General features: G+C 40.3%; 11 protein-coding genes across 11 annotated transcripts; 3 read left to right on the top strand and 8 right to left on the bottom strand.

Moving 5' to 3' along the window:
* Positions 1-143: 143 nt before the first annotated feature.
* MTR10 (mRNA transport regulator MTR10) lies at positions 144-3,038 on the bottom strand (the record flags this gene model as incomplete). The annotated part of the gene is made up of 1 exon (XM_018134217.1): positions 144-3,038. One exon carries the CDS (start codon positions 3,036-3,038, stop codon positions 144-146), a length of 2,895 nt encoding a protein of 964 aa, XP_017989511.1.
* A 423-nt stretch (positions 3,039-3,461) lies between these two features.
* Positions 3,462-3,743, top strand: SME1 (mRNA splicing protein SME1; the record flags this gene model as incomplete). The annotated part of the gene is made up of 1 exon (XM_018134218.1): positions 3,462-3,743. The coding sequence occupies one exon, from the start codon at positions 3,462-3,464 to the stop codon at positions 3,741-3,743; it is 282 nt and encodes a 93-aa protein (XP_017989510.1).
* A 57-nt stretch (positions 3,744-3,800) lies between these two features.
* PET123 (mitochondrial 37S ribosomal protein mS26 PET123) lies at positions 3,801-4,628 on the bottom strand (the record flags this gene model as incomplete). The annotated part of the gene is made up of 1 exon (XM_018134219.1): positions 3,801-4,628. The coding sequence occupies one exon, from the start codon at positions 4,626-4,628 to the stop codon at positions 3,801-3,803; it is 828 nt and encodes a 275-aa protein (XP_017989509.1).
* Positions 4,629-4,777: 149 nt separating this feature from the next.
* TRS120 (TRAPPII-specific subunit TRS120) lies at positions 4,778-8,440 on the bottom strand (the record flags this gene model as incomplete). The annotated part of the gene is made up of 1 exon (XM_018134220.1): positions 4,778-8,440. One exon carries the CDS (start codon positions 8,438-8,440, stop codon positions 4,778-4,780), a length of 3,663 nt encoding a protein of 1,220 aa, XP_017989508.1.
* Positions 8,441-8,608: 168 nt separating this feature from the next.
* PUP1 (proteasome core particle subunit beta 2) lies at positions 8,609-9,388 on the top strand (the record flags this gene model as incomplete). The annotated part of the gene is made up of 1 exon (XM_018134221.1): positions 8,609-9,388. The coding sequence occupies one exon, from the start codon at positions 8,609-8,611 to the stop codon at positions 9,386-9,388; it is 780 nt and encodes a 259-aa protein (XP_017989507.1).
* Positions 9,389-9,488: 100 nt separating this feature from the next.
* On the bottom strand, positions 9,489-10,136 carry ADE8 (phosphoribosylglycinamide formyltransferase; the record flags this gene model as incomplete). Its single annotated transcript, XM_018134222.1, has 1 exon — positions 9,489-10,136. The coding sequence occupies one exon, from the start codon at positions 10,134-10,136 to the stop codon at positions 9,489-9,491; it is 648 nt and encodes a 215-aa protein (XP_017989506.1).
* A 493-nt stretch (positions 10,137-10,629) lies between these two features.
* Positions 10,630-13,326, top strand: AW171_hschr84557 (HHL261Cp; the record flags this gene model as incomplete). Its single annotated transcript, XM_018134223.1, has 1 exon — positions 10,630-13,326. The coding sequence occupies one exon, from the start codon at positions 10,630-10,632 to the stop codon at positions 13,324-13,326; it is 2,697 nt and encodes an 898-aa protein (XP_017989505.1).
* A 264-nt stretch (positions 13,327-13,590) lies between these two features.
* STE14 (protein-S-isoprenylcysteine carboxyl O-methyltransferase) lies at positions 13,591-14,331 on the bottom strand (the record flags this gene model as incomplete). The annotated part of the gene is made up of 1 exon (XM_018134224.1): positions 13,591-14,331. The coding sequence occupies one exon, from the start codon at positions 14,329-14,331 to the stop codon at positions 13,591-13,593; it is 741 nt and encodes a 246-aa protein (XP_017989504.1).
* A 317-nt stretch (positions 14,332-14,648) lies between these two features.
* On the bottom strand, positions 14,649-15,419 carry VPS71 (Vps71p; the record flags this gene model as incomplete). Its single annotated transcript, XM_018134225.1, has 1 exon — positions 14,649-15,419. The coding sequence occupies one exon, from the start codon at positions 15,417-15,419 to the stop codon at positions 14,649-14,651; it is 771 nt and encodes a 256-aa protein (XP_017989503.1).
* Positions 15,420-15,874: 455 nt separating this feature from the next.
* On the bottom strand, positions 15,875-17,824 carry CAT2 (carnitine O-acetyltransferase CAT2; the record flags this gene model as incomplete). The annotated part of the gene is made up of 1 exon (XM_018134226.1): positions 15,875-17,824. The coding sequence occupies one exon, from the start codon at positions 17,822-17,824 to the stop codon at positions 15,875-15,877; it is 1,950 nt and encodes a 649-aa protein (XP_017989502.1).
* Positions 17,825-18,192: 368 nt separating this feature from the next.
* Positions 18,193-19,389, bottom strand: DFM1 (Dfm1p; the record flags this gene model as incomplete). Its single annotated transcript, XM_018134227.1, has 1 exon — positions 18,193-19,389. The coding sequence occupies one exon, from the start codon at positions 19,387-19,389 to the stop codon at positions 18,193-18,195; it is 1,197 nt and encodes a 398-aa protein (XP_017989501.1).
* Between the last annotated feature and the right edge of the window lie 2 nt (positions 19,390-19,391).

The following is a 19,391-nucleotide window of genomic DNA, read 5'->3' as shown; positions in this document are numbered from 1 at the left end:
GAATATTATTATTTAGAGTATGAAAATTAATATCCGGTATCATATTTAAACGACAAAAGAATTACAACCATTGTCGTTAAAAGCATACAGCCGAACTAATGACATTATATACATCAATACATGTTTGTTAATATTTATTATAATTATCCATAAAATCTTGGTGAAACATGCTTTCTCAAATACCAACCAATGAAGTCTTTAATATTGTTTCTAACTCTCCTGTAATCTCTCTGCACCAAGGCATTACCTATGCTCATGAGCTTATTCTTTTCATTTGGCGAAACTGGTCTCAACTTTTCAAGTGCATCTGAGAGCCAGACCATGCATATAGAAGGGTCATTGTTGTTAGCCTCAACTGCGAGTTTAAACAGTTTCACAAGTAGGCCTATTGCCTCCGGATGCGCATTACTATTAAGATTTGTAGTTAACCCACTGATAGTAACGGATACAAGTTGACTTCCCTTCTGGAGAACCATGATCCTTAGCACGTTTTCCCTCCATTCCATTGGGACAGTATCAATTTCCATGGTTGAGATTGGGGGTGTCGCAAACCCCCATGAGAGAATCTCATCTAGACATCGAATCACTGTAATGTAGGATTCGAAATTGTTTAGCTTATCAAGCGACTTTGATGCACAATCGGCCACTGAATCTATTAGTGCCGTAGCCGTAATAAATTGTTTAGGATAAAACATGATCACGTCTAATACCATCACGAAGAAATCTTGTATATTTTCATAATACACGTCGATCTCATTGGGGCCAATTTTGGAGAAATTGTTTAAGAACACTTCACATTGAGAGCATGCAAAGAGCCAGACCGCCTGCTTCAATTCTGGTGACACCGGATACGATTCGTCGTCCCCAAAGACGTAGATTAGCGAACCTGAACACCATAAATAAGACCCCAACCCGGTATTCAAGTAGTTCCTCGCTAGCATTTCTACAACCATAGGAAGTATTGGTTCCAAAAAGACGTGGTATCGTTCAAAGAACCTACGAAGCAACTTCATAGCTCTTTCGACAATTATGGTGTTTGAAGCAGCACCTTCCAGACTTAAAAAATCTGATAATATATTCCAGATTCTTTCCATATGCGGTAGTAATGGCTCTGCTCCCATAGAAGGATCCTCGTAACGCGGTCTTAAAGACTCAAACATAGCAAAAACCAAATCGATCAAGTCTGCAATTTCTATGGAGGTCTCTTTGTTTGGCTGCGCTTTCCATGCTTCTACGGCTTGCTTTAACCTTTCCGACAGCGGATTGAGAAACAATTCGAAAGCAGAAGTAAATTTCTCAATTGGTTGTTCATTTATGACAGAGCTTAAACCTTGGCAAACCTCAAACATACACACCATGTCAACTGACTTTTCGATTTTCCATGCAAATTCTATTAACTGCTCGACATAGCCACTTAAAAGAGAGGAACAGTCCTGACAGAAGTACATTAAAGCATGGGATGCAGCCGTGTATAAACCAGCGACATCATTATCCAGCTGAAAGCCCCCAAAAATATAATTTAATTCCATTTCTAAAAATTCTGGATGTTTACTGGTCCATTCTGTATACCTTCCAAGCACTAATGTAACTGCGTAACGAACCTTGGGATGCTCTTGCAGATTGCATATTATCTGAAATATCTGTGGTAATATGACGTTCTCACTGGTTGGAATATCTTGACCCATTGCCCTTAATGAAAATAGCGGGGCCTCCAATTTCTGCCATTGAGATGTTGTCTCATAGAGTTCCAAATTTGATTTGATCATTTCAAATGGTTGGGTCAGGGCTTCTGTTGCACCAACGATTGCCGTACAATCCTTCAAAACATCTCCCATATCATACCTAAATTCTCTATACTTGTCTTCATCTTCTTTGCTGGGGAATGACTCGGTAGGATACTCCAAATGCTTAATGATACCTTTGATCAATTCAACATAAATATCGCGATATTGCATCTTCTGCCGCTGATAACGCTCAAGCACTAACATCTGCTTTAGATTAAACCAAAATGGAAATGTGTACTTCACCACATCTAAATCAGTATTTTTACAGGTTAGAACCAATATAACTTGCACAAGCGGTCTAAATGACTCTGGTTCCTTACCGATAAATACGCACCATGCCTCACCTGCTTCAACGAATAACCGCGTTAAGGCGTCCATGATATCCTCGTAGTCGGACCACTCCAATGAATCATTATCATTAAACGGTAGCAGTTTGTTTTGCAGAAGAAGCAACCGGTCGTAAAGCATCTTTATTATTTCTGGATTGGCAACATCCCTAGTTTCTCTTAAAAGCACTGATAGACATTCAACTGCTGCCTCAAAGGCCTCAGGGTAGTCATCATGCGACTCAAATAAAACCTCAAATACAAGGTTTATTAGTGGAGTCACAGTAAAAACTTGCTCTATAGGAAACTCGTATATCCACGTACTGAGACATTTCAAAACCTGTTCCACAGTGTACTCTGGATTGTTATGCACAGAATTAACACAAGATAAAATAAAAACCATCACATCCTCTGCTATTTGATTAATCAATTCATGCGTGCGCGACTTGAACTCATCCTCCGAGAGAGGAGTGGATTTCATATCCAATGTTTCTTCAGGCAAAATTTTAAGGAACTCCAACAGCTTCCCTGGATATGGATATAACACTGAAAAAATCTCTCCTATAGGGTTCCTCCATTCCAAGTATTGGATAGCCAGGCGCGCTATCATTACAGAAAGCTGAGTAACGATCAATTTATTTGTATGCTTCACCAAAAGGTCCAACATTGACTGTTTAAACGGCTCCAAATTCCCTTCCAATTGGTTTAAATCATAAGTAACCTTATTCCTCAAAGTTTGAGATGCAAATATTTGAATTTCAATACCTTCGCAACTGCTGTCTAATAGAATCATATGACACAGTTGCCAGGTATCAGGAGCTTTTTGGAATTGTTCAAGATACTGTAAAGCGACACCCTTTTCATCACGACTGACGTTTGATGATACACATTGTAAAGCTTCTTTAACACCTGAAATGCTATAGGACATTATAACTCCTAATACCTATTCAAATATACTTCTAAGCGCTTTGAGAGGTTATATCGTTGGTATATTTATGTGTTCTTCTGTAACAGAAAACCTGTAAGTTCTAAACAAGGCGAAAAATTTTGTTTGAAGAGGAATCAAAATAGCAAATTCGATCAGATGTTGGCTGTAAAAAACTGATTTAAAGTAGGTTCAAAGGGTGTCTATTGGGATCTGAAGCCTTCGATGATTCATATCCATGCTTTAAAGTTGTATATAGGCTAAAATAAAGCTTCTTTAAGTTACGTTATGGTGGTGATATTATTAGCCGTTTTCAAAATATGAAAAGTTCGCTTCTATTGCTTTCTATAAACGTTAACAAAAGTGTTGTTTAAAGGATATAAAACATAGATAAGGTAGTTTAAGGGAGTGGTTTAACGGTTAAAGATGTCTACGAAGCAGCAGAAGACAATGATGCCTCCCATCAATTGCATTTACAACTATTTGCAACAACAGACTACTGTTACTTTCTGGTTATATCAGCAGACACAGATGAGGATAAAAGGTAAAATTAATGGGTTTGATGAGTTTATGAATGTTGTAATAGATGATGCATTACAAATCCCAGTTGATGAGAAGAGTGGGAACGAACTTCCTGAGAAGGCTGTGAAGTTAGGTAGAATTTTGCTTAAAGGCGATAACATCACGCTAATAACCGCGTCAGACTAGAGAGCTATGTACATAGATTATTAGAGTGTAATTCAATTTGGACTTATGTTATTTACATTATGTTTGGTTTACATTAGTTGGAGGATATTGACCGTCGAGACGGCCTGTCGTAGTACCGGTTACCGCGTCAATGATTTCTGCTTGTTGCTTGTCGAGAGGATTAAAGACGCCACTGGTTGCTTTCGATCTGATGCTTTCGATGTTGAAATTATCAAACACCTTTTCAATATGCTGGACGAGTTTCTTTTCGCTGACAATAAATTCATCGGCAACATTGTACAATGCGACTAAGTCAGCCATTCTTTTTTGCTTGATCTTGAATTGGAATAGTTCTGTGTTGTGTTTTCTCTTGAGGGCGAGGATTTCCTCTTCTTCAGGAGTACGGGTTCTCATAATAGGCTGGTTGATGAGGTTTTCAAGAGTGGGAACGGTGAGGTCACTTGACCGAGATTTTGCTAACTCATCTAGCTTTTCTTGCTGCTTTTCCTTCATCAACTTCTGCTTCATTGCGAGTAATTCTTCCTGTTTCAAAAGCCTGCGCTCCTCTCCACGCAAAGCCTGTGCAAGATACACCCTACGAAGTTCTGCCTGGCGCATTTTCATTTCCTGCTGAGGCGTTTTTGGAGTCTTTACGGTCTTGGGCAAAGGTACAGTTTGCTTGATCATTTGTTCGACATCGATGAATTTAGGCTTAGGGGGCTCTCTGCTGGATCCTGAAGGATGAGCAACGTTTTCAGCATACCCAAGACCTTTGAAACCTTTAGGTAGTGGAGTATTTGCTTCCTTTACTTTTGAAATCTGCTTTGTTGTAGGATTTTTTAAAATTGCTCGTCTAGCGGGCAGTAGACCGCTTATGTTGCCAAATTTGGCTGCTCCTTTACCCATTATTCAAGCTTAGACTAATAACACACAACCGTGACACAGGACCTCGTGGACTATATAATATTGAATATCCTTACTGCCTTTCACTAGTAAATGGTGATTTTTAATTTCAGTTTAGCCGGAAAATTTTTTACCATAGTAAAAAGTTCCATTCAGATCACGTGAACATAGGAATAAGCTACAAGAGAAGTGTTAAGGATATGTGCATGCAGTTCATACTCACCTCTTTTAATAGGCACAATATCCAATTTAACACTCTTGTCACTTTTAAGATCAATACTATGTGTTAAAGCGCCATTGTAGATCAAAACCGTATTCATGGCGGGTATCTGTTTACCAGTCCGTCTCTCAAAAAATTGGAATTGGATAGATATTGTCTTGCTTTCCTTCCCATAATAGTTGGAATCGACGTTGGCAGCTACGGTAAACCGATCACCTTCTGGAATTTTAGATTCAGACGTTGATAGCTGAAGTTTATACGGATACCGAGCCCAACGGCATATTGTATTAATAGTAGTATGTTCAAGCTTTGGCATGAAAGAGCGGAAGTTAACATAACCGGAATCCGACTTTATAGTCCAGTGGCACTTCAAGTTCGATAATATGCGTTCTCGGCACCAAAACCTGATACGAAGATCCCGCAATTGGTCATCACGGAGACCACTATGGATAAATTGCCGGCCTGTGACGATCGTTGGTATTTCACGGTCCTGAAAGTTAGCACTAAACTCAATGTTCCTGATTGGAATTATTATTCTTCTATTTTTATATGAGCCCACAACTTGTTGTGGTACCTTAAAGTCACTATATTCCACTTCCAAAGTGGCTTTATTAGTCCATGAATTTCTTATATCAACCAACATCAAGCTGAAGTCCGATAGAGCTAAGTTTTCTTCTGCAATTTTATTATGAAGGTATTGTACCCATTCTGCTTCACGTAATTCGGGCAAGTGGTCATGCAAGGAAATGATTTCAAGGCTGGTAAGTTCGATATTTCTCCGCTGTGATATCTTAAATGGAATCACCAAACTTTTAGCGTATGCAACGCTGCCGTCAGGCTCCCTACACCCGTACTGGACCATGATATCTACATGCTCCAAATCAAGTCCCGCAAGTGAAGTGTTAACTTCGACTTCAATATTCACCGTCTGGTTGGGAAGAATCTTAGTTGGAAGGTTATTGAATTTAATACATTCCTCTTTCAGGAACTTCAGCCGTAGCTCAGTGTCATATAGTTGATCTTGAGAAACGGATAACCAATAATTATCCCTCATCAACTTTTCAACGTTGGTTGCTGAAGAGAACTGTAAATAATCAGCCGCCCTAGAAAGAGAAGTATTGTGTAATACGAAGGTAAATGATCTCTTTGTTCCGTCAGGGATCATGATAGAGTTATTTGGCAAACTGGATACGGGGGATTCCAGGTGCGGTTGGTCTTGTATAATAGTCAATTTGCAACTACCTAGCTTAGCGCGGCTAACTTCACAGGGCAGTAGCTCCTCCGATAATGATATAGGATACTCACTTGATGGTAGATTAAATGCTCCAATTTCCATGTGTGTAATTTCATGTGCTTCTGATGTACTCTTATGGAACACAACAGTACCACTAAATGATTTCATGCTTCCTGCCTTGACAATAAATGGAGATTCCTTTGAGATGCCTGTTGGCTGCAGTTGCATTATTTCCCTATCGCTCTTACAAAGTTCAAGCGAAGTTATCTCCAAATGGAACTTGAATGGATTTTGGAATGTGCAAACAATTTCTGCATTTTCCGAGACTAAGAATGTGTTCGAATGGTCTAAGGAAGTTTTAGAGTTAGCACGGTTAAGAGGATTAAATACCTGATCATTATTTGTGAGGGCCAACTTCTGCACTCCAGACTCTAATTTAATAAGTTGGTCAGCACTACTTCCCATTCGTAGCAAGGTGACCATCCTGAGAACAAAAGGATCCCAATACTTCAAGTTAGATGGCATGGACTCATCAATGGAGGTTAACAGATATTCTCTAAGTAACTTTTCCTGCTCCGCATGTGTTAATATGTGAGAATACCTGGTCAGGATCAGCATCGAAAGCCTTATTAGGTCCGATTTATCATCTAGTCTATGAGCCATGTCAACAAATAACATCAACACATTCTTCTGCAGTATCAGCCATCTAGGTTCAGATGCATCTTGTACTTTAGATTCAGGCTCCAAATCGGTGATTCCATACGTATTCAGCATGTCTTCTGCCAGCTGCTTGAACTCGTCCGACCAAGTAAAATGTTGCAGATTAGTTAGCATTGTTGTAAACAGAAGTTTTAGCACGAATACACGTTTTCTTTTCAACGAGAGATCATTGAATATCGAAGCAAGTTCCATGTAGAGTCTAACCTGCGTCAATGGATCCAATTCCTTTAACTGCAGTTCAAAAAACCTACTACAAAGTTGATATATTTCGACCTTTGGAAATAAGGTGCCCTCTTTACTTTCATTCGGGACATTTTTTTGATATGCAGCTTGAATAATTGGCTTTAGTATTGGATCAGCTGTCATATAGCCCTTATTACATTCAGTCAAAAACTTCACCATCCGCAACAGACTTTGGCAGTATACAACTTGCGGAGTATATTCGACACTCTGACCTAGCGATAACTCAAAGTAGTGGAGAACTTTATCATGTATGCTCTTTAATAGAAATGCTAATACCATTTCATTAGAGTTTAACTGTAAAGCATGGAAACTGCTCGATGAGCTCCTAGGAGACTTAAATGTACCCTGGACTGCTCCAGTTGCTTGAGATGCAACAGGGACTTGAGCAGGACTACTGGAGTTTGCATTATTGAATGATGATACTGAACTTACTTGTGATGTGGAGTTATTACTGTTCCCTATGGTGTAAGACTTCGCAGAACATAGCGTATTCACAATCGATGGGATATTAAAAGAAATAGAAAGGGAAGACAACAGGATTATACATAAACCTATACCCTCCAATGCGCTTCCCAACCATAAATTATCGTGGGCCTTGTGAGCTATTGCAGCTGACTCAGAGAAATTCGTTAACGCATCCATATATTTCCCCGATAGCAGCTGAAAATGAGCTAGAATCTTCAACTGCCGACCCTTAGAACGCTGCTGCGACTTATCTGTAACATTAGTGGGTCCCATTGACCCATTGGTAGTTGACGACTTTTTAACACTTCCGGATTTTGGCTCAAGGGACGACGATATAAGTTTCGTTAAGGTAGTTGAAGTTTTCCGCACAAATGTAGTTTTACTAATCGACGTACCCCCGATTGCACCGGGAGATCTAAGCGTCACATGTTTGTAAGAACGATAGTAATTGCTCAAAGACTGCAGGAAACACCTACCCACATCGCACATGATAGTTTTAGAGGAATCTTTAAAACTAAATACATTGTCCATTTTCTTACCCTCAGAGTTTTCTCCTTCATAAATCAGACAGTGACTAATGAAGCTTGGATATTCTGCTTCCAATTTCTCTAAAGTAGATTTAGCATCCTGTTCATTTGGAGATCCTTCACACAATCCAATCACGACGAAAGTCTTCCTATAAGGTTCAAAATCATGCAAAAACATCATAGAACCCTCATCTTGAATCTCAGTTTGTATATCGAATAATAAATTGCCCTGTGGAAACCCCTGTGGATTGAAATGGGGGTCCTCTATGGGCGTAATATCAACAAGCTTCACATCTGGAGTAGCTCTTAGTTGATCAACAAAGCTAATATACTTGCCTCGTAACCAATTATCGGTTCCTGGCACTACCAATACCTTGATACGAGCCGGGCCGCATATTGCCTCCATTATGATAGGTATATTGGACTTTATCCGGCTTTATTTCTTATTACTTTTGACTTGTTTATTAAGCCTTTAAGAAATATTAACTAGGCGAATTTCTTAAACTTTGCCACCCAAATAATAACAAACGTAAAGACCGCAAAGGACACTGAAGCTACTCACTTTATACTTACAATGGCGGGCCTATCATTCAGTAACTATCAAAGGAATTCACACTTGGCTTCAACAGGCCATAAATACGCTAAAACAACATCAACAGGTACTACTATTGTTGGAGTGAAATTTGAGAATGGTGTTGTTATAGCTGCTGATACTAGGTCTACACAAGGAAATATTGTAGCAAATAAGAACTGTGAGAAACTGCATAAGATATCACCTAAGATTTGGTGCGCGGGCGCAGGTACCGCTGCTGATACTGATGCCGTTACGTGGTTGATCGGATCTAGCTTAGAGTTGCATTCCCTTTATACTGATAGGGAACCAAGAGTGGTATCTGCGTTGCAAAAGTTGAAGCAACATCTTTTTAAGTACCAAGGTCATATTGGTGCATATCTAATTGTTGCTGGTATTGATCCTACTGGCCCTCACCTATTTTCGGTTCAAGCCCATGGTTCGACAGATGTCGTCTACTACCAGAGTTTGGGATCTGGATCTCTAGCCGCAATGGCGGTACTTGAAGCGAAATGGAAGAAGGACTTGTCTAGGGAAGAGGCTATTAAGTTGGCTGCAGAAGCTATTGAGGCTGGTATCTGGAACGACTTGGGATCTGGCTCCAATGTCGATTTATGTGTCATGGAAATGGGCAAGGATGCTCAATTGCTAAGAAATTACATCACTCCTAATGTGCGGGAGCCCAAGCAGAACTCTTATAAATTTCAACGTGGTACTACTGCTGTGCTTAAGGAGCTAACTTTGGAAATCTACGATGAACAAGAAGTAGACACTTCCGCTTAGTGTGTGTATAGGAAAAAATGCTAGTGTGATGAATTAATTATATTTAGATTCTTACAGTAATTTAATTGACCAGTCTATATATAATGCAGATGCGGCCCCTTTAAAGCTTTTTCTGCTGCTGAAGTGCTTTAATGGTACCCTCAACGATGGCTCGGTGCTCCGCCTGGTGTACACGCTCCGCATATTGATCCAAGGTTTCAGCTCCTGGAACAATCTCCAGTTCCTTAACGACCAGGGGCTCGCCCTTATCGACTTCTTCAATTACATAATGTACCATACACCCTGCAATTAATGGCTTACTATCATTCTGGCATTTTGTCCATGCCATCTCAATCGCATGCGTGGTGCCATCAAAAGCCCCAGGAAGCGCAGGGTGTAGGTTGATGATAGGGATATCACCAAGTTTCTTTAAAAACGAAGGACCCAAAATAAGCAGCCATCCAGCACATACTACAAGATCTGGCGCATCTCTCAAAATCAATTCTGCAAGCTCTTCTTCAAACCGCACTCTGGCCTGAATACGTGCCTTTTTATCATCCTTAGATATACTCTTTGTATATGAATACAATGAATGTATTGCTGTTGGAATACTATGATTGGAAGCCCGAACAAGCCCATAAGCTTTAACGCTTGAGGAAACCACCTTGACAAGGTCTATTGGCAACGTACCTTGTTCTTTAGCATCGATGAGAGCTTGAAGATTCGAACCGGAACCAGATATCAACACAGTCACTTTTGGAATCCCCATAGTTCAACTTATCTTATATCGAGCAGGACAAACCAACAGTATAGCTACCCAGTGTATTAAAAACTTTTCTAATTGAGCTCCTTTCCAATTTCTTGAATTTCATTAAATCTATAATTATTATTGTAGACTCTGGTTGCAAAAATTTCAACACATAGCAGCAAGCAGAAAGAAAACATCACACACTAAAGCAACTGACATCCATAAACAATAAAGAGTTTCTTCTCACCTAGTGTTTCAGATTTCCAAGCGGACCATATAAAATCACGTGATATCGTTAAGTATCAAATATCACTGTACACGAAACCGTCGTTAAATATATACGCCATTCATTTTTTATGTCTTTTGGACTTAGTATACTGGTACCACCAATAACTTCGCAATTTACTTGAAACTAGGCTAATACAGGTAGAACAAGATATCATATTGACGCTATATAGCGTGGGTGTGCGTTTGATTGAATCTATTAGCAGAAAAGTTTTAATTTAACATAACAATGATGAACACGCCGATAAAACAGGATATACAAAATACCTGCAAAGAGTTAGCTTTATTGCGTGTTCCTGAGCTAAAATCTGTATGCAGGTCGGTTGGTCTTCCTTTATCAGGTCGTAAAGCAGATTTACAACAAAGAGTAAAAGAATATGTGGAGAATTCTCTGAGGCCTGGGCATATCGATCCATTCAGACCGAAAGCTATCCTAGCGCTCGTGCAAAAATCGAAACTAGGTGATGTGTTGCCTACATATGACTCTATATTGCAGTCTTTGAAGACGGGCGCGTTCAAACATCCTGTAGCTACTGGTCATGTACCACCTAGCTCGTTATATTCATATAAGTCTGAAACACAAACGTCCGCAAAGAACGAGAACCCATCGCCACCATCAATACTTAACGGCGCGGATGGAAGTCCTCTGACAAGTGTATTTTACCCCAGTCCGTTTTACACTTTGAAGAGGATGATAACTGGTTCACCGAAGATGGCCAGTAAGTCTCCTGGGAGGGGTACATGTATGTTTACATTTCGCTTAAACGAAGCAGAAAAGAAGCTGCTGCAGGACAGCCCAGATACGCGACTCTATCTATTCTGTGGCGCCATAAGTCATGGTAATAGAGTTCATGTTCAATTTCCACATCCGAATGAGATAAAGTTGAACGATAATTTAATAAAAGATAACGTTCGTGGTTTAAAAAACAAGGTTGGGACAGCTAAGCCTGCGGATTTAACGAAATTTGTGAGACATGATAAGGATAACTATTTGCAGTTGGTATATGCATTTACTAAAGAAGATTATCTTGTATATTTGTACCTTGTGACGTTAAACAGCCCAGAGAAGATACTAGAGGGTATATTGGCACGGCCGAAAATTGTTAGGCCATTTACGCTTGCATATATCAAAAAGATCCTGAGCGAAGATGAAGATGAGGATTTAATTACCACTTCTACAGTATTAACATTGCAATGCCCAATATCTTACGCGAGAATGAAATATCCTGTAAAATCGGTGAATTGTGATCACTTACAATGTTTCGATGCCATGTCTTTTATTCTCTCTCAAATGCAGATTCCTACTTGGCAATGTCCGGTATGTCAGAAATCAGTCAGCATAAATGATTTATCAATTTGCGAGTTTGTTAGTGACATTATTAAGACAGCAGATAAAGATGTAGAGCAAGTGGAGATTCATCGTGATGGAACTTGGATAGCGAAGGAAGAGGATACCGATGAAATGCAACAGAAGAGCTCTGATAGTTCAGAATCCGATCTTAAATTCAAGGTAAACGGAGAAAACGTAGATGAGCTAGTGCTTGATGATGATATTCCAGCTCCTAAAGGTAAAACTTCAACTGAACCCATTGTTATATCACTCGATAGTGACGATGATGAACTACCACTCAACATGGCTGCAGGCAATAACCGTCCTATGTCTAATTTGGTAAATGTTCGTCCTATTTCAATTTCTTCTGAATCCAATAATGGCGCTACAAGGCCTAATTACCCATCTACTACATCTGAACCTCCACAGCCCATCAATATGACTGAAAATAGCCCACGTCTGCCAGGGTCTTATAACGCAAGCATTCAATCGCAGCCACATGCGCAGACAAATAATAATTTAAATGGGACTTATCTCCTTGGTATGGCAAAGAACAAGTCCTCAGTCCAAACATCCGTATCTGGCATTGCGGATCACCCTAATAAGGCAGGAACCTTACCATCTATTTTACAGGAAAACATTAATACACCTACTGATGTTGGGACCACGGTTAGACCCAACGTGAATCTTCAAAATGGTATTTCGAAGACTGTTAGTGGAACTGCTACATCTAGATCTATCTCCTCACTAAATCCTGTTTTACTTTTGCCTAATGGAAGTCACAATTCAGCGACCACAAGCAATGGACTAGTTGCTGTGGACCCAGTAGCATCTAGCAGAAATGCACATGCAACAAATAATACACATACTATGCGAACCGCGATAGCGCCTACACAAGTCCAAGATTCAGGAACTATGGTAAAACCCAATATTCGTCTGAATTTAGAAGAAGATCGATCCATATTATTTGGGGAGGACTCAACGATAGGTGCTAAAAAATTGCCTACGACGAACTTTGTACCAACTAAGTCTAATAATGAAACACCTACAAATTATAAAGAAGAGTCTAATACGACTATGTATGCAGAATCAGAATCGGATAGTGGAAAGGTCAGCGATATGCCATTCAACAAAATAGGTGCTTTCAAAAGCCGGGATAATGTCATAGATAATCATTCGAGGGAACAGGCTAATGATGGCAGCGCAGAAAGCATTACAAGCAAAAGCGATGGTAAACTATCTACAACTTCCTCAGTGATTGATAGAAGATTGCCAAAGGTTCCACAAGGGGCTGATTCCATTGCAGGAGGATGGAAGACACTACCTTCGCCGCCTTCGTGGGTTACTTACGCTGAAAAGACACATACAGAATTTGAAAAAGAAAACCCTACAGTTAAGCTAAGCGGCATTTCACATTATAACCCACAGAATAATAACTCACGTCATCCAAAGCCACCGGTTTCGCCATTCATCCCAAAAAAGTATAGCAGTATTATTCCCAAAAAGCGTGTAATATCTAATGCCGAACCTACGACAAACTTTGACAGGGTGAATGCGGCCGTTGGCAATCCTCAAAACCAAACAGGCCCCAACTAAGCTTTCAGATCCATACCGATACAGTTGAAGATAGTAACATAAAACAACCTTCTTCTTTAACTATCGAATGAAATCTTAGTCAAGGCTGCCTTCTCCTAATTGTAACAGTACCTTCCACCGCATATTCGCATAATATGTAATGTTGCCCCATACGGGCCAATCATTATTCAATACTTAGATCAAAATCACGAATTTAATGTCACGGATTATGAATAATTATTTGTATTCCATCTATATACATCTTTCCTACTGGCTGATGAGCGTTTAAGAAATGAACGGGATACCCACACTAACGACCTTCTTATAGTTATGGTATTCTTTACCGAAGAACTTTATTAGGAACCGCTCTTCATACTCAATTCTCTCGTTAAAAAACCTCCATAGTACAACGATATAAAGTAATAGTGATATCGGATTCAATAAAAGCAACTGCGTACCTATCGCCCACCAAAAGTAACCGCAGTACGCTGGATGCCGTGACCAAGAGTATATCCCATTTTTAACCAATATGTGGTCTTTATTTTTTCGAGTCTTCACAATATGCGAGAAAGACTGACCAGCTGTTATCATTGCGTTGGTCCTAACGTATTGCCCAAATATTATACATATTAATCCCAATACCACAGCCCAGCGATGGAAACTACTAGCCCAAGTGGACTTCCATCCAGGCCAAAAATAGGATTCCAAAAATACCTCACACATAGCAAACGTATGAGCAAGGAAATATGAGCTTCCATTCCTAATTAAGAACGAGTTAGCATGGACCTTTCCAGGGTTGAACTTTGCAGTCACATAGTATTCCAAGAAATGGAAAGTTGCTAGTGAACCCACATAAATTGCAAAGTTCCTAAATCTCAAGTAAGGAACAATAGCAAATGAGAGCCCTAACAAAGCGCCCAATGCAAAGGAAGTTATTGAAATTTCATCTAAGGGATTTTTAACAATGTTAGGGTATGCTTTCCCATCAATTATAATAGGAAGTTCCTCACCTTCCTCAGATTCCATAATCTATCTTGAAGAAACCCAAAAGAAAGGTTGCAAATCCTTATTTACAGGTAGTCACGGTTAGGAAATGATTCATTATATTCAATAATTCATGCTTTAAGAAAATTCATTGTTATTTTAAATAAATCTTAGTCGTACCGGCTCATTATCATAGAGCACGAACCTGTAGATCACGAACCTGTAAATCACTTTAAAGTATAACCACTATTTGGCTCTGAAGTTCAACTTAAGTTAAAATCTTGGAAAATGAATGCAATAGGATCTATCAAGGACTTATAGCCATTGATAGCACCTGTTTTGTTTTGTTGTTTTTTTCTTTACCTCGAACACCTTGTTTCATTATGCAATGTATAGCATTTCAAGCTGCAAATCTTATCCTTGCATCTGACGCAACTTGAAATGCCTTTATACCCTCCGCAAATGGAGCACACCGTAATTACCGGCAACACCTTTAGGAACTTCTTATTGTAGACATTATTGTATATGATACTTCTGTTAAGATTATCAAGAGCATCCAGGTAACTGCTCAGTTGCCTCCGTGAAGATAGAGTTTTTTTTAGCGCAATGATACGGTTTGTATTCTTTCGTTTTGGAACTGGCGGTCTGGTACATCGATACATGTGCTGCATGTTTTTAGGTAGTTCAAACTTGGTCCTTCTGTTAACAGACGAAGTCTGGCCTGCAGCAGAACTCCCGGATATTCCACTACTCGCTTCATCAATTCGGTCTTTATGCACTCCTGTAATGACACTCATGAGGTGCGGCACACCTCTAATTTCAGAGAAGTTTTCTGTATCTAATTCCATGAACCGTTTATTCGATTTCAATAGTTCCGCCTGCGAATACCGATCCAGCCCCCCTGCAAGATGATTTTTATCGGAATTACCGTTGCCATTTGATTCGTTTTGGTTGTAGATTTTGTTTTCTAGATCTGTTAAAGAGTAGTTAATGCGTTTGCTTGATCTATTAGAGCTATTTGAGGCTGATTGTTTGCCAATACGACTTCTTGTTGCACTTAGTGCGTTTACACTGCTGAAGTACACATTTGGTTGATATGTTCTCCAATTAATTTCCTCTACGAATCCCATACTCTCAACACAGCGTTCTCTAACCTCCAAGTAAAGCTCTTGTATGTGCGCTTTGTCAGATGAGCAGTGCTTATTAAATTTAAACGCGCTTTTTCAATTTCATGTTTTGAAAAGTTGACGATGCGGAGCGAGAAAGCTCTGGTTTAGAACTGGACATCAATAATAACAACAGATCATGGAATATACATGCTGGCTTTGAATTACAAATCTCTAGGTCCTCTAAGGATTCAATAGAATATTTGGATACTGTAATATACTTGGAGGAAGTAGCTGAAACTTCAGCTGGGGTTTTCTCCAGGGCTCTGTGGCTCGAACACTGCGCAATGCCCAGGACTACCTGGGATAGATTTGAGTGAGGATTTTAATTAATTGCAGTTTATTGAGCTACTAAATATGTGGCTACTTCGTGAAAAAATTGATTCAAGCTATAGACATAAAGATCATTTAATTCTCATTTACATTTTTGATTTGCTGCTCTTACTTAACAGCTCAAACATCTCATTGGCTGCTTCCGTTAAGTAATAGTGAAGTTCGTGTGCACTATACCCAGATTTCCCTGGACGTGTGGCTATATTAATCTGGAGGAAGTCGTTATTTATCATGTATGCAAGCCCATAACCGTTGTCCCAGACTTGAGACCAGCCGTAGCCTTCGAAATATTCTGACGACAATTGACTAGTTGATACTAACCATGTGGAAGAATATTTAAACAACGGATCTTTGAATAGGGCAGGTGGTTCTTCGCCTTCCCTTAACATGTTCTTCATTCCGAAAAAGTGACGGTCGACCCCTTGACCTTCACATGCCATATTCATATATTTTGAGTGAGCATCTGAAGATTCACGCAAGGCCTGGACTTTTTCAGCAATTGAGGTGTGTGGGGATTGCCAAGTTTTAACAAATTTTGCAGAACTAACGCTAACAGACCGGCCTGTTTCGGTTCTGCCCTTAAAGTACTTTCTCGTTGAAGCTGCTTCATACGTTGGAAGTTGTCTGCCGATGTACTTGTAGATCGCCAATTGGATGATCTGCTGGAGGTAACTATTTGGAGACATACCGAACGACTTAATGGCCTTCTTTCCGTACCTATTATAGTTCCAGACGCGGATCTCGTGGTCATAAACGGTTTTATCAAAAGTGGCCTTTGCTGCCTTTATTGTGTCCTGGATAGCTGGCGTCAATATAAATGGCAGGTGCTGAGGAGTGTATGAGGAAGCGCCATGCCCTCTTACGGAAGCTACAAACTCAGTAGGATCGAGCTTGCGCAGCTCAGTACACAAATAGTGGTTTAGGAACAAGTTTGGAGTACCATCTGATTTCGAATGCTCGGCGAGGTAACCGCTAGCACCGTTTCCGCAGACAAAAAATTGCATTGTCTTATCGTGGTATCTGTTGATCCCATCCCCGTGCCAATAGTTCCTTGCCTTCTCTTCCAAAGTTATCGGCTTTTTGTCCACATCTAGAGCCAACAGGAACGCGGACTTCTGGATAGTTTCTAAAGAGTCGCGTGTGACATAGTCTGTTTCCAACTGCTTATAAACTTGATACCATTGGTCTCGAGGAAGCGTCGTCAATACGCCTACTCCTGTGTTAGTATTCTCTCTTAGATGATGGGATAGCTGGTTCACAATGGCATAAAGCTGATGCCAGATTTCCCCCGCAGATAAAGGCTGACCAGATTCGTCATGCGTGAAAACCTTATAGAAGTTTCCGTGGTAGGCAACCGTGATGAAGTTATTTTCATAGATGGAGTAGAAGACATTTCCGTCACCCTTCTCACCTGGAACACGCGAAGAATTGAAAATCAACTGGAAACTGTTCATACAATATGGCTCCCCCTTGCGCATCTCAACTGGCAAATTTTCAGCCTTAATATGTTCCAAGAACCGAATAACCGTAGTAATGATCGCCGTTGCCTTCAAAAGGTAATCACTTTCAATCTCCCCATGAGAGAGAGGCAGCGCCTTGTGACCAAAAAAATAAGAACTAAATGGAACTATGGGCTCGTTCCAATCCAAGTACATCTGTCTGTCCCAGAACTCCCCCATCCAGTTCCTTCTGCCTTGAGCAAATTCCAGCAGCCGGCCATGGAGCTCCATGCCCTTGTTGTTAAGGAAGTCAGAGCATAGATATTTTTGATGCTCATACTCTTCCTTAGTCTCACAGAAAGGAGCAATAGACGCCAAGTACTTATTCAATGTAGAATTCAAATCTGGGACTGGCAGTGAGGGTAATTCTCCCTGCTTAGAAAATGTCTCCCCCTTATAGTTTGCCATCTTATTTTGATAGTAACTGTTGCTGTGCTTAGCAAGGTATACTTCACCATTCTGAGTCTCATTTTGGAACACTTTCAAAGAACTCATCATCCTTCTTACTCCTAGGCTTGATGCTCTGGAATTAAACATAGATGCTCTTTATCCTACCAAATAACAATGAACTTCACGTTTTAAGTAATAAGATATTTAAAGTTGCTAGAATTTAAATATTAAACCCAAGAGGAATTAATATGTCTTAAGTGCTAATAAGTAAGCTACTTATAACCGGTAACACATGATGGCAGGCTTAATGGTCATTAACAAATAAGTCTCCAAAAACAAAGATAATGTTGTATGTTAATTAATTTCAGGTGATAATCTCCGACCGATATTGCCAACCTATCCCCGAATAAAGATAGTTTCCGCTGATTGTGGGGAAAGAATTGCGTAGCATTTTAAAGTAGTAACTTAGTCGCTTGTAGGTGTATAAAACAGTTACCTCGGCATTAATTGTGTGCTCAGGCATGAGTTTCTATGAGACCTTTAATTGCTGAAGCGTTACCTCCTCTGATTCTGGCAACTTCCTTACCTTTCTTAAAAAAAACTACCGTAGGCATCGCGGATATTTCGTGTTGCGATGCTATGGAGCGGTGCTGATCGACATCGACCTTGTAGAAGTCGGCAGTAGTGTATTGTGCAGCGTACTGCTCCAGTATTGGGGCTAGCATTTTGCATGGTCCGCACCATGTGGCATAAAAGTCTACTACGACGAGGCGGCTGGAAGCAATTGCCGAGGAGAAATGGGAGGAGGAGGTGATTTCCTGGACACCCTTACTTGCAGGGTTGCGAGAATGGAAGAAGATGCTGCGAGGTGGAGGGACGGGTTTTCCGTCGTGGAGGCGGCGGCCCTCGCCTTTGAAGCTGCTGGCGTTGGCAGTAGACTTTGGTTTAGCCCTGGCGCCAGCTGAATTCGCTCCTCTGCGGACAGAGGAAGACTTGTTCTCGTACCCCAAGAGCCTCATTATCAAGGTCCTGCCCCTGAAGTGGGTTGTAGTTGCTGTAGGAAAGCCATAGTTTCTTTCTCCATTAATGAGACCATAAAGGGGCCCAAGAGTCATCGTGTCGAGGCAGCAGTATATATATGCTGCTACGTAGCCAAAGACCGTAATCACTACCTCTGTAACCGATCCGTTGAGTGAGTATACAAACAGGTTGATTAGGGGCAGGTACTTCGCCTGTAAGTTCAGAACGACGTAGTTTACCATTGTATTGCTGTTCGCCATAGACCACATGAAGAGAAGAATGCCCGCAAACGCGGGAAACAGCGTGTAAACCGCCAGGTGGTAGTAAGATACACAAATAGCGGTGAGGATAGATGTCACAGTCATCGTGAACCCAAGGAAAAACACATAATCCAGAACTTCGCCTCCGAAGTACTCTATTTCCAAACTATTCGAGTTCCGATATATCTGATATAACATGATGAACCCCTGCATCGTGTTGTAATTAAATGCAATGAATAACCCAAACAGCTTCCAGAACTGATAGTCATGCGTCCTATAGTACCAAGATACCGTCAATACTCTTAGAATCTTGAAATCCGCATGCACATTGACACACCATAGCAGTAATAGACAAAGAATACCCTTAGTTACAGTAGGGATATCTCTTAAAACTTGCATCAAGCCACCGCTACTTTGAGTGGTAACTGTCATTG

The sequence above is a fragment of the Eremothecium sinecaudum genome, chromosome VIII (assembly GCF_001548555.1).
Source record: "Eremothecium sinecaudum strain ATCC 58844 chromosome VIII, complete sequence".
NCBI classification, from domain to species: Eukaryota; Fungi; Ascomycota; class Saccharomycetes; order Saccharomycetales; family Saccharomycetaceae; genus Eremothecium; species Eremothecium sinecaudum.
This window is presented reverse-complemented; position numbering and strand designations above follow the sequence as displayed.